The sequence below is a fragment of the Arachis hypogaea genome, chromosome 19 (assembly GCF_003086295.3).
Source record: "Arachis hypogaea cultivar Tifrunner chromosome 19, arahy.Tifrunner.gnm2.J5K5, whole genome shotgun sequence".
In the NCBI taxonomy this organism is placed as follows: domain Eukaryota; kingdom Viridiplantae; phylum Streptophyta; class Magnoliopsida; order Fabales; family Fabaceae; genus Arachis; species Arachis hypogaea.
In genome coordinates this window covers 151,648,024-151,660,965 of record NC_092054.1, presented here as the reverse complement: position 1 = coordinate 151,660,965, position 12,942 = coordinate 151,648,024, and the positions used below count along the sequence as shown (strand labels likewise).

Genomic DNA, 12,942 nt, shown 5'->3' with positions numbered 1-12,942 from the left:
TATAAACTACTAACGAAAAAATTAACTAGAGTCGAATCACATCTCAACTACTTGATTGGATTCAAAACAATAATCAATTTCCTTCTGGTTCAATTGACAATCTGAACTTAAATTATTCATTATCTTCAATAATGAGATAACTAATGATGAAGGAGAAGGAGGAAAAGGAAGGAGGAGAATAAATTTCAATGAAAAAAGGAGGAAGAGGAGAAGGATGTGATGTTGGTAACGGCACGAAAAAGAACGTGCGTGCGTAAATATAAATGACTTGTATAAACTTGTATAAAAAATAACTTGTATGTGAAAAATAATTGTAAGATAAAAAGGTAAAGTTAATTTTAATTTTAATAGATCTCTATGAGTTTTTTTTTTTTTGGTGACTTGATCTCTATGGATTTGTTTAAGCGCTATTAAATTAATAAATTTTTTTTAATGAAAAAAGTTTCTTTTAAGTGTATTTAATAAATTTTTAATAATAAAAATAAAAATATTAAAAAATTAAAAAACAATTTTTTAAAAAATTATAATTTATATCTTATTTTAAAAAAAATTAAAAAAAATATTTTTTACATAATAAATAAATAAAAATATCTTTTTATCTTATTTTATTCAAACATAATTAATAAATAAAAATATATTTTTATATGAAATATTCATCGAATCACTTTTACTTTATAAAAAATCTTTTAAAAAAATATCATTTTAAAAAAATCTTATTCAAAAAGGGCACGCCTTATATGAAATATCTTTATGTGACTAGTTATTATTATCCTATTACACAAATAAGTTGTTTCATGCAATAGCTGATATACTTTACTCTTCAATTTTTTTTTTTTGTGTGTATGGTTATAAATATAAATACAATTCTATTTCTTTTTCCAATTGCATTCATATATTGAGTTTATTATTAATGTTTTCTTGTATATGAATAACCATAGTTGATAATATTCATCCAACTAATTATAATTTTATTCTAAAGAGAAGTTTATTTTTGCAATTAAAGAATACGTTAGAAAAAGCCAATAGCATAAATAATTACTTTTAGTTCTGCACAAACGCATAGATCTAAATCTAATTTTATTTAATTGTGTGACAATTTTTTAGTTTTTATTACGCTAGTGTTTTAAGACCGTAAACAAAAAAAAAAAAAAGCTTAAATATGAAAAGTAAAATCTTAATTTAGTTCTGAAAAAATATATGTTAAAATATTGAAATATTAGCAACATCAACATCAACGATTCCAGAACATTGATTTCGTTTTTATTGTCCAGGGCATGAATAGCAATCCGAATAGCTTCCCCATCTTCATCCCATATTCGCTGAATTTGCAACTCATATTTTGTATGTCTATAACATTATTTGTTTGTAACCTTTCTAAACAAAAAGTACTTACATAAAAGCTACAAAGTACACTAGGCTAACCATGAGGGCTGATCTCAACAGAAAGGAACTAAGCCACAAAATGGTTAACACACACGACATATTCAACAGTGATAGTGCCTTATAACACAAGTATTTGCTTCCTTTACTTGGAATACATAATAATGATGAGTATCTCTCTACTGCGGCTGTGGCCTTGTCTGTACAATGAAGATGTCTTTTCCAACAAGGCATCCCTCCACATCCTGTGGGCAACCAAATTTCCTCTCAAGGAAAAACCCCACCGAACAAAGGCGTTGACCGAGTTGTCTACGGAAAACTGGATCAACAGTCAGCGGTTTCTTGCTGTAATCCACAGTCAAACGGATAACCTCTCCATCCGCAGGTCCTGCTCCACGTACCAGCAATTCCTCACTGAAGTTTGCAAAAGCCAGCGTTTGCACTTGACCGTTGAATTTACCTGTTGATATACGCCATGGAGTACCCCTGGTACCAGAAGCCAGAGTTTCACCAAGGCCAGAAGCAATCTCGGCCGCCACAACATTATTATCCTGCTCTGTTGGGCTGACAGTGTGTAGTACAAATGATAGATCTGGCGAAAGCATTTCTTGGACTAAAACTGCCATGGAAGCTTCCTTCTGCGGCACACCAGCAGCACGGCGACTCAAAACTGCCCGCCGTGTGTATAGCGAAGCCCACACTTGGCTAACTGCAGATCCAAAAACTGTTGGATTGGAAGGACTAACATTGGGTATTGATTCGTAGAGTCCAGCAGCTGACATTCCAGCCAAGTCTTCAACGTTGGCGCTGGAACGAACAATCAATCGTGCATTGCTTGGAAACATTCTCTCAATGCTTTCAATCACATCTTTTGATGGCTTCAAGGAAGAAATCAATTGCTGCAGTTGATGGCATAGCTCATCAAGCTCACCACCCTCTAGTTTTGCAGTTTCTATCTTTTCCAACAACGACCTAAATGTTTCAGTGCAGTTACTATTCTCTAGCTCCAATTCCATGGATCCAAATGGTAAAACTGCCCCAGCAGGAACCCGAAAAGAAGCCGGCACTCCCTGATCACTGTAAACTGTAGTTGAAAATCATGTTTTCATATAGTTAGATACTACCTTGACTCTTGATGAAGTCACAGAAAATATGATCAGGAAGAATAAATAATTACTGCGAATTATTATGATGCACATTCTTGATATCCTCAGTTATTAGTCTATGATTCTGACAATTGACTATCAAAATTTCATAGGCATTTACTATATTAAACTTTCTTTCATGAAGATGTAATAGGTTCTTCTAGAGATAATAGAAGAATTCATCAAGTGGGAGAGCGAAGAATTGAACCACATGACATCCTCCTCTACATGCAAGAAAAAATATAAAATAAAAATGCAACAAAACATCAACCCTCAATAAATAAATAAAACAAAATAGTCAGATTTCGGATTTTAAAAATAAAACGAAATTTTAAAAAATAGATAGATGGTATCATGTCCATTAGCACAGGAAGATATCATAAAAAACATAAGAATGGGGCTTGAGGTTACTTGTTGCATTATCCACATGCAACTATACAAGAGAGTGGGCAACATAAGTACAATATTACTTTGGCTTCATATTACCTTTATCAGAAACAGAGGACAATGAAGACAAACGACCACATGCAGCTGCCTTTGCACCAGAAGTCTGTGTTTCTGCATCAGGAAGCAAGATAACTCCTCCGGAAGAAGCACCCTTGATATGGTTAAAGTTAACCATTACTTTGAAGTTCTTATAATAGAGAAATTAAAGAAAGGTAATTAAATAAATTCTCTAGGTATAAAGATCATGAGAATTTGGGATGTAGCTGGGCCATTAGTAAGCCTGAAGCATCAGCAGCCATGACTCTGAATATCATATTAGATAACGTGTTGCAATATAAAGCATTAATCTCTAATGATTTAAGTCTAGTACTAGAGTAGTTCTGTCTGTACAAGCCTGGCTCAATAAGACTACAAACCAAACAAGATAATGTGCTTAACAAACTTTGGCTATTAATTACCTGCATGGCTGCAGTCTTAGAGAAACAGACAACCTAAAGGGTTATGTTACCAGGTGAAGGATTAGAACTGTCTGCTGTCTGAACAGGGTCCCTGAAGGACCTACCTTGTTCTAAAGGGATTAACCTCTAGATGATTTACTTTTACTTCTGTATGACCAATATACTTCAGCACCAAATACTGTTGTTATGTGAAATATAAAGAAAGGTGTGAAGGATTTTATAAAATAATTGGAGTAAAGTACGAAAATTACCTATGGAAGATCATGTGGCAAACAAAATTACACATGAAAGAACTAATGTTCATCCAATATACCCAAAAGACTTATTTTTAGGGGTCAAATCTTCCTAAAAGGTGGGCATTTTTGTCTGCAACATGGGTATTTTGCCCTCTGAATAAAGCTTTTTTGGTATAGGGGATGAAGTTTTATTTTTCATGGGTAATTTTGATACTTCACTCAATAATTGGTATTAGGAAATTGTTATGGAACTCGGTAAGTAATTATTTGTAGTGCACCCAAAGTGTTATCATAGGATTGAATACCATTTTGGTGAATTACACTTCCATCCTCTATTAATTCCTCACTGATGAAAGGATTTTATCTCTACCATGCAGCACCATTATTCAACGTCATTAAAATGTTATTGCTAATAAATTCTTTTAACTCTAAATCTAACCACGTTCAACAAGCTGAAAGTTCATTTCTGAACACAAAACAAAGTAAACTCATAAACAATAATGTATTAACTTAAAAAATATCAGAGCAAATGAGTTTATTGTTCTCTACCTGAATATAATTGGAGATTCTACCAGCAGAGAAAGATGAAATGTCAACTCCAGATAAACTGTCATCAGAAGTTTTAACTGAATATTTGTCATCAGAATCAACTAAAGAGGACAGCTTCAGATTCACACCCGCGGGAGATGCTTCCAGCCTGAAAAGTTAATTGAAACAACAAACAAAGAAAATGAAGAACATTATAGCATTAGATATATTGACAACATGGAAGAAATAATTTGGGGGGAAAATAATTCAGTTTTCAGATTAGTAATCTGGAACAAAAAGTTTAACTTAAAATATAACCTCACAGGTGACCCGACAAGAGTTTTTATATTAGCAACTTCTTCTTCATCTTCACAAGTGACAAATACAACCTTTTCCTGTATAGACAATAGCTTTATGGATGTCATTAACATGAATTTCACACCTAACATAATTAAGTGGATACTTGAAAGACTTGCCTGCCGGGCCCTAACACCAAGATGAGATAAGTGAGGTAGCTCTTGCTGAAGTATGACTCCCACTATGTTCTTCCCAGCAGCAGTAACCTGCCAGCATAATGAAAAATAAATCAACATTAAAGTATTTAGCACCCAGTGTACCCACCAAGGTACAACATTACCTCTTCATCACCATCAGCTTTGTTAACAAGAAGGATAATAGGTCCTTCTGTTGGTGATGGTAGTGATCCCGGAACAATCCTTTCAACCTAGGTTAAACAAATAAGAAATATACGTGAGTTAGAGTGGAGTGACCGAAGGGAAGCTAAGTCAAAACAAACTGGAAATATGTGCTATTTGCCTATTTGGAGTGGACTCACCCCCATCCGAAGGGGAGGAGGGTCATTATTTTTTTCTCTGTTGTTTGGATATGGTAATCCTATCCTAGTTTATTGCTTATTTGGTTCTTTGAGGACCTTGATGTCCCTTTGGTCCAATTACTGATAGAAAAGAACAATGAGAGTGTGTTTTCTTGTCTTGTTTCTTACACTGATTCTCTCCTTCCCATTAATACCTTACTGCTTCTGTTGACTATCTTAAGTCCTATGTGTGAAGAATGCTTCAAAAGCTCATGCCAGGATGGGTGGCAAAGGAGTGTGCATGTGGAAAAGGTGGCTCTAGTGAAAGATGAGACCTAGCATTTGATTTCATTACCTGCTTACAAAACACACTGTGAACTGCTAGTTTGTCTATGTAGTCAAAATAAAATTCTTGATGGATATGATTGCTAAGTTGAAGTGTTGCATAACATGCTCAGATCTTCAGAGTTGACGACTAAGACACACACACTCTCTCTCTCTCTCTGCCACTTCATCTGTATGAATCTATCTTCACATGATATTTCTAAGTGTAATTCAGTACCTGAACCAATGTTCCTGAAACAGCTCCTGGAACAAGAACATCCCAACCTTGAGAACCAAGACTACTTCTAACAGCTTTTAGAAGAAGAGTGCATAATTTCGAAACCTGAAATATCACACTAAGAATTTCCAGTAGAGAAATTAGTTATGGCAATGAAATCCAAGTCGATGAATAAATAAAAAGAAAGCACACAAACTGCTGAGATCACTAAATTATAATTACTACGACTTCTCTCAATAAAATGCTGAGGATAATGCAGTCATACCCAGCACGAATTTCAGCTTCTGTATATGTCCGGACATTGTTTTCAGGAATTCCTAGAGCTTTTCCTAGCATCTGCGGCATTAAAAGTGAAAACTTAGTTTATTTCAAGTTATATGCAATTATGCATCATATAAAGAGGATTCTAGAGTCAAATATAAAAAATTTCAAAAAATATTTAATTTGTTACTATATTTCAAGGAATGGATTTGCCTCAACAGTATGGGTTCGTCTTTTTACAATAGGGTTGTCTTTTGAGTGTGATATGTCGAACATTCTAGTAAGCCACAAATCAAATTATTTAGGGTTATTAGGACTAGAAAACTGTTTCATTTTGCAATTTATATTTTGCCCGTAGGAAAATTTTGTAGATGGTTTATAAAATTGTGATCAATAAATTTATACATTGGCATCAAGCTATCATGCATTTAGAGAATAATAGTACACTTTTTAACCTCGACTTTTTGGGGGAATATCTTAAGAAGTTCTTCAGTATATTCATCAGTTAGCCTTTTTGTTCTATCAAGAGTAGCTTTCAGTCTCAATGTCCAAATAGTCTTGCCATCTTCATTCCCTAATAAAAGACAAAGGGGATTAAATTTAACAGGAAAAATTAATCAACACAGTAAAATTATTTACAACAAAGATGGCATAATTCAAGGAAAGACCTAAGAAAGTTACCTTCCAAATCAGAAAGGCCTTGTTTACTCCAGGCACTGAGCTCATTTTCGATAGCACCACATTCTTCTGGTTTCCAATTAGACAATTTCAGCTGGTGGACTCCAATAGTAAGGGCTCCAAGAGGATCATTCCATGAAGCTACATTTTTTGACTGCACATTTGCAGCCAGCCAACGAGCACCCCCCAGAACTTCAAGCACATTGAGATATCTATTCATATGAATTCAAAAGTTAACACACTACCAAGAAAGGTTTTGTGTTCTTGTAAGTAACACATAGCCAAAAAGTTCTACATCTGCATCAAATATTTGGCTTCACTTTAACACTACTCTTTATCATTTGCAATTATTAAAATTAGTTGATATATTTTAAGTCCCAAATTACATTATGGATTTAGTCAAGATAGTCTTTATAAACACTAGGGTGCATCTGCCCAGTTGATCTAGCTTTTGGGTTTGAATTGAGCCCACAATATTTGAACAGTACTAGAGTGTATTTTGTAATTGATAATACGCCACGTGTATGTGTTCATTTCTTCCAAATTTCACACTTTAGATATTCCTAGGCATGTTCAATATGGTGTAAGGATAGGGCTATGATAGCTTTTTATTCTTTTCCAATAAAAGACAGCCTTCTTGAACTTATCCATCTCTCTCCCTTTAAGCTAATTTGAAGTGTAATCAAGTTTACAATATTAAGAATATAATTCTTTAAATAATTCAAGGTCTAACAATAATCTATCTCAATATAACTAGAGTAACTATATATTATATTCAGAGGGTAGCTAATAATGTCTAAGTACACCTGACTTTTGCATAACATTGTACTCTTTATATATTTCACAAAACTCATTAGCATCTGAGATCTGATAGTCATTCAAACTGTGAAGCAGAAAAAGGTATGGCAAGAACCTGCTCAAAAGAACAAACGAGTAATCCTCAAGGCCAATCTCACATAAGCGCCACTGTACCTCCAAATAAACAGAAAAGGAAAAAAAAATTAAAGCATTCCAGCATTCTTCCAATAGCTATCTAGACTAAATTTTACCAAACAATTAAACAAAGTAGTGTCACCTTTTGCCGCATAGCTATTGCTGAATCTGGAGCATCATTCCTGAGACCACTTTCGAGACCCTTTACAATAATTTCTCTCAAAGCATTCAAAGATTCCATGGTTTTAAATAGAAGTTTAATTCCTTTTTCTTCTGAATCAGAAGTTGATTCTGATGCAGCATCCAAATCCTGAAGAAGTAATCAACATTGTCCCTTAGCAGTACATACAACAATGAGTACCAGACTAAAGCTTATTCCTTAATAGAAAGGGAAAGGAGAAAATTCATATCCAAGAAATATGTTGACAACCACAATATGACTGAGAGAATCATACATCAAATAAGGTATTGAATTAGCATCCTAAATTAGATGCTAAATTGCAAACACACATTCTCATTTCTTACTCATGGCTTAGTCCGGGAAGCAAAATAAAACAGTAGGATAATAGAGACTTCAAATGAATTCAGAGTACTCTAAGGTTCCTATGCAAGTAGTATTTTATATATTTAACTATGAAAATAGTAGAAGGGCAATGATTAGTATTTCCATAAAAGGATATGGATTAAGATAGAAGCACCATAACAGACTGATCAAATTACTTCAACATATAGTTTATTTTTTCACATCCTAAATCTCATTCAATAATTAGTATAACACAGACCCTAAGACCAAACCAAGAAATAAAATTGGCAGATAGCAGAACAGGGAGGAAGTAAGAAAGAAATAGCAAATCCACCTTTTTGCACTCCAAGAACGAGTTAAGTGCTGAAATGGCATGCTCATCCATAGATTCACGAATTGATTCTAGCTGTTCAGCAAGACTGCAGCATGATAAAGTCATACAATAAGATATCAAAATTATGATTGCCCAACCATGAATAAGTTAGTTGGCTGTAAAAGTGATTTGACTATCTCTTTGAGATTAAGGTACTATGTTCACTCTTAAAGTGAACAACAATTAAGTTACATAAACAGAACAAGAAATGATGTTTTTTCTCTCTCTTACAGCTGCTGGAAATCACAAGAGACAGCAAGGTATGATGCAACAGTAAGGTTGCTGTTGTATGACTTTGGTGGTCACAACCCAGAGTTTCTAGTCCTGGGAACAGTCTTAACACAAGGGGAAAGGTTGCATGACACTCACCAAACCACACAATTGCACAGATGCATGCACTGGGTTGCATGCTCGGTCTTGTCAATGAATGCATGAAGTTTCATGATCGATCTATTGGTTTATAATGTCTAATCATGCATTCAAATGATGTAGTGATCCAGTAGAAGGTTAAAGGTCTTCAAGAGGAAATACCATGACATATAACATGTCTCATAATATGATATTTTGAATTAAGATAAGAAAAACAAGTTTAATTTACATATGTTTACAAGTGATACTGAGAATTCAAGATAAACCTGCCAGCATTAAAGAAGTCTTTGAGTTCTTGATGAAATATCTTGAATTGCTCCACAAATGCTTGACTATATTCTCCTGGGTTCTTTGTGATTTTAGCGAGCATAGCTTCTGTTGCAACCAAATCTTCAGGACCAGCATTTCGGTGAAGCTTGTTTTGTATAGTGTGCTTAATTTGTAACTGCCCAAAAAGAGCATGAAACAGGCAATCTATCATTTACATTAAACTGAAATGGGATTACATACTTGAGGTACTGTGGGAAAACAACCTTGAGGTCATGTGGGATGTCATTCCGGTGAGCAATATCTCTAATTCGAGTCAGAGGAACAGATGCAGTGAATTCAGCCTTGAAAGATGGCAAACATGGATGAATCTTACGGATGACAAGAACTTCCTGTATATCAATGAAAAGTTATGGTAAATGAAAGAAGCAAGGCCCAAATTCTATTAGACAGCAAGACACAATATGTAGCAAATGGAAAACCAAACATTATATTAATTGACAATTGGAAAACTTCCAGAACAATTTCCGATCCTAGGGATTATGCGTAGAATGTAAATTTCCTTAAAATTACAGAGCGACATTTTAGTACAGAATTAAAGTCAGAACAACTCTAGTTGACTGAATGTGAACTGTAGAACCAAGCCTGAAATGTGGCCAGAATACAATCACCTTCATAACTCCACATCAAAATACATAATCATTGATAGAAGGGGGAAGAAAAAAAGGGGTGACAAAAAAACTTACCAAAGTGGTAACTCAATTTTATCTCATGCACTAGTATATGATGGAAACTTACGGAAATGCATATTTATAATACATACACTTGTACAGAGGTTAGTACTAACCTGAGGTGATATATCCTTCCGGCTTGTATGCCGCTCTAATTCACGAAATATAAGCCTTGAAATCTCAGCATGCCTATTTGGGCGATGGTGACCTCCATCTTCAAAACAAGGAATCTGCCCTGTGTTTATCCACTGCATAAGATGAACTACGAATGACTCAGATGGTTATACAAGAGGAACAAAAGCACAAACGTATCAAACACAATGAAGCCAAAAAAACAGAACAAGACCTTGAGATAGATGGCAGAGTATATGAGAGCATCCAGTGAATCTCCTCCCTGCAGACTTCCTTCTATAATATCGCGAACGATATCAAGCTTGAAAGCGAAAAATGGTGAACGAAATTAATACATTTATTAATCTAACATGATTGAAAATACGCGGAAAGATTGAACAATTAGGAAAAGTAGTAATTTGCAGCAAATGTACCTTTCTCCACCAGTTCCTGGCACTTTGATCACCTTCAACCAATCGGAGAGCCAAGCCTTGAAGACCAGAAGTGTCCCATTTCCGTTGAGTTTCATGGGATTCATGCTCGTTGGATCGCATAAAAGAAATGGATTTACCCTGCCACTGTCCCACAAAAGGACTGGTCTCGGAATCCGCTTCCAAGACAGGAGAAGCTCCATTACCCTCATCCGCAGCCGTGGACGCATCATCATCGCCGCCGCCATGGTCTTCGTCCAATTCCAAAGTCATGAGCTCCATATTCTCACTGGTAGCGTTCCATGTGGCAAGGGTGGCAAAATTGCCTGGCTTGGTGGGGAGTTTCAACACTCTGTTATCTCCATCTTCCCAAACAAGAGTGTTGTCGTTCTTCACAATAACGAACTTAAACTGGAGGGCGTTTTCGTCTTCTTGACCCGGTTTGAGGTCGAGGTTGAGGTCGCAGACCCATCCATTTTCTGTCCAGTTCATGGGAACATTGTTCTTCCAAGATCCAAGCTCTTTGGTTGATCCTAGAATCGCGACGTGATCGCCGAATTCAACTTGGTGATCTAACTGAACGTGAAGCTGGACTTTGTCCTTAGCCTTTGCCTTCTTCTTCTTCGTCTTGCGCTCTTCCCTAGTTTGAGTAGAGGAGAGAGCGGAGAGAGTGAGAAGGGGAAGAGTGTGGGTGGAACGGAATCGGAGACGGCGAGTGAGAGGCGGAGGAAGGAAGAAGAAGGAGGAGGAAGAGGAAGATGTGTTAGGATTTGGTTGAATTAGTCCCACATTGCTTAGGATAGCAAATGGAGTGGGTGGCCTAGGCTATAAATATGAGGCTAAGTTCTCCATTTGTTTTTGCACCAGTCAGAAACACTTTAAGCTTGTATCTGATTTTTCTTTTCCTCTGTACTCTTTGATTAGAGAGTGTTGTGAGGTGTAGTTAGATATTTGCTTTGAAAGAGTGTGGGTGTACTGGGGTGCCGGTGAGAGAAAGAAGTCTATGTGTTGTAACAATTTTCACATAGTGATATTCTCTGGTTGTCATTTGACAACGGCCGTGGTTTTTTCTCCGGTAATTGGAGTTTCCACGTTAAATTCTTGTGTTGTGATTGTGTCTATTTTATTTCTCTGTCAAAGGTGTTTTCTCAAGGGGAATTGTGTCTTATTCCCAACAAGTGGTATCAGAGCTTCGGTTCGGTGGGATTTATTCTTAGTATGCTCTGTGGTTGCAGCCTAGTCTGACCTTCCACATCAGAAAAGAATTTTGTCCTGTGGCTTGAGGTTGATCTTTGGTTGCTGTTGTTGTTGCTGGAAGGCAGTGTGACTCTGTGAGAGTGCAGTTTGGAAAAGGTTCTGGCTAAGGAAAGACTTGGTATTTAAGTGTGTCCATTGTGACCCACCTCTCTTTCCTGGGGACCCTTCCTAGTGCACGGTCTACAGTTGAGTTATAATATTCCAGTATACGGTTGCAACAATGTCAGGATATTCAAGTGCTGTGAAGCTTGAAATAGAGAAATTTGATGGAAGAATCAATTTTGGCTTGTGGCAAGTACAAGTCAAGGATGTGTTGATACAATCAGGTTTGCACAAGGCGTTGAAGGAGAAGATCTCTGGTTGCTCTCTCTATGAGAGAAGATGATGTTCTCTAGAAGACAAGAAGTATCCTCATGGTATTACCGCACTGCCATGGATAAGGATGAGTTGTGGCAATCAGGTCCACAATTGCACACGGGCATTGGTTGGCGTTGAGATGCAAGGTGTGTGGCGGAGTTAGGTCGATGGCTGAAGAACTTCCAGGAAAAGCCAATTTGGAAGTTGCACCATGAATTTTCAGCAAGGTTTCGATCTGTACCAAGGCGAAATTCTTGGAGTGGTCTAATTCCAAGTGAGTATACTTTCATGGTGGAGTATGATAGTTCTCTGAACTATGATTGTCGGTATAGACAATGGCAGCAAAGAATTGTCGGTGTTGACAATGGAAGCTGAAGATGTGTGACTATTTCAATCAAGGTGGAGATTGTTAGGATTTGGTTGAATTAGTCCCACATTGCTTAGGATAGCAAATGGAGTGGGTGGCCTAGGCTATAAATATGAGGCTAAGTTCTCCATTTGTTTTTGCACCAGTCAGAAACACTTTAAGCTTGTATCTGATTTTTCTTTTCCTCTGTACTCTTTGATTAGAGAGTGTTGTGAGGTGTAGTTAGATATTTGCTTTGAAAGAGTGTGGGTGTACTGGGGTGCCGGTGAGAGAAAGAAGTCTATGTGTTGTAACAATTTTCACATAGTGATATTCTCTGGTTGTCATTTGACAACGGCCGTGGTTTTTTCTCCGGTAATTGGAGTTTCCACGTTAAATTCTTGTGTTGTGATTGTGTCTATTTTATTTCTCTGTCAAAGGTGTTTTCTCAAGGGGGAATTGTGTCTTATTCCCAACAAGATGGATGTGTGAATCTGAAGGGAGAAGTAGAAGAGTGGCACTGCAAGCCACGCACACAATCCATGGCTTCCAACGAACTCAATGGAACTTTCAGTTGAGTCACTGTTAGTTAGAACTTAGAACTTCAAGTAGCAGAGAAAGAGAGAGAATAGTGTTATGTAATGCGTGCATTGCTATTTTCTTTTCTTTATTGTATTTGTATGTATGGCAACGATTGAGATTGAGATTCAGATTTGGCAGTAAATATCGCCACAC

The 12,942-nt window shown here is 36.3% G+C and overlaps 1 protein-coding gene across 1 annotated transcript; it reads right to left on the bottom strand.

Annotated features, from left to right (window-relative positions):
- Nucleotides 1-1,238: 1,238 nt before the first annotated feature.
- Nucleotides 1,239-11,045, bottom strand: LOC112779781 (phosphoglucan, water dikinase, chloroplastic). Its single transcript, XM_025824121.2, has 18 exons — nt 10,251-11,045; nt 10,052-10,138; nt 9,822-9,953; nt 9,241-9,366; nt 8,974-9,152; nt 8,300-8,384; nt 7,585-7,752; nt 7,423-7,475; nt 6,513-6,721; nt 6,287-6,405; nt 5,836-5,906; nt 5,571-5,688; nt 4,832-4,918; nt 4,671-4,757; nt 4,513-4,589; nt 4,216-4,363; nt 3,012-3,123; nt 1,239-2,464 (listed from the first exon to the last, which is right to left on the bottom strand). Exons 1-18 carry the CDS (start codon nt 10,737-10,739, stop codon nt 1,560-1,562), a joined length of 3,252 nt encoding a protein of 1,083 aa, XP_025679906.2. The 5' UTR covers nt 10,740-11,045; the 3' UTR covers nt 1,239-1,559.
- Between the last annotated feature and the right edge of the window lie 1,897 nt (nt 11,046-12,942).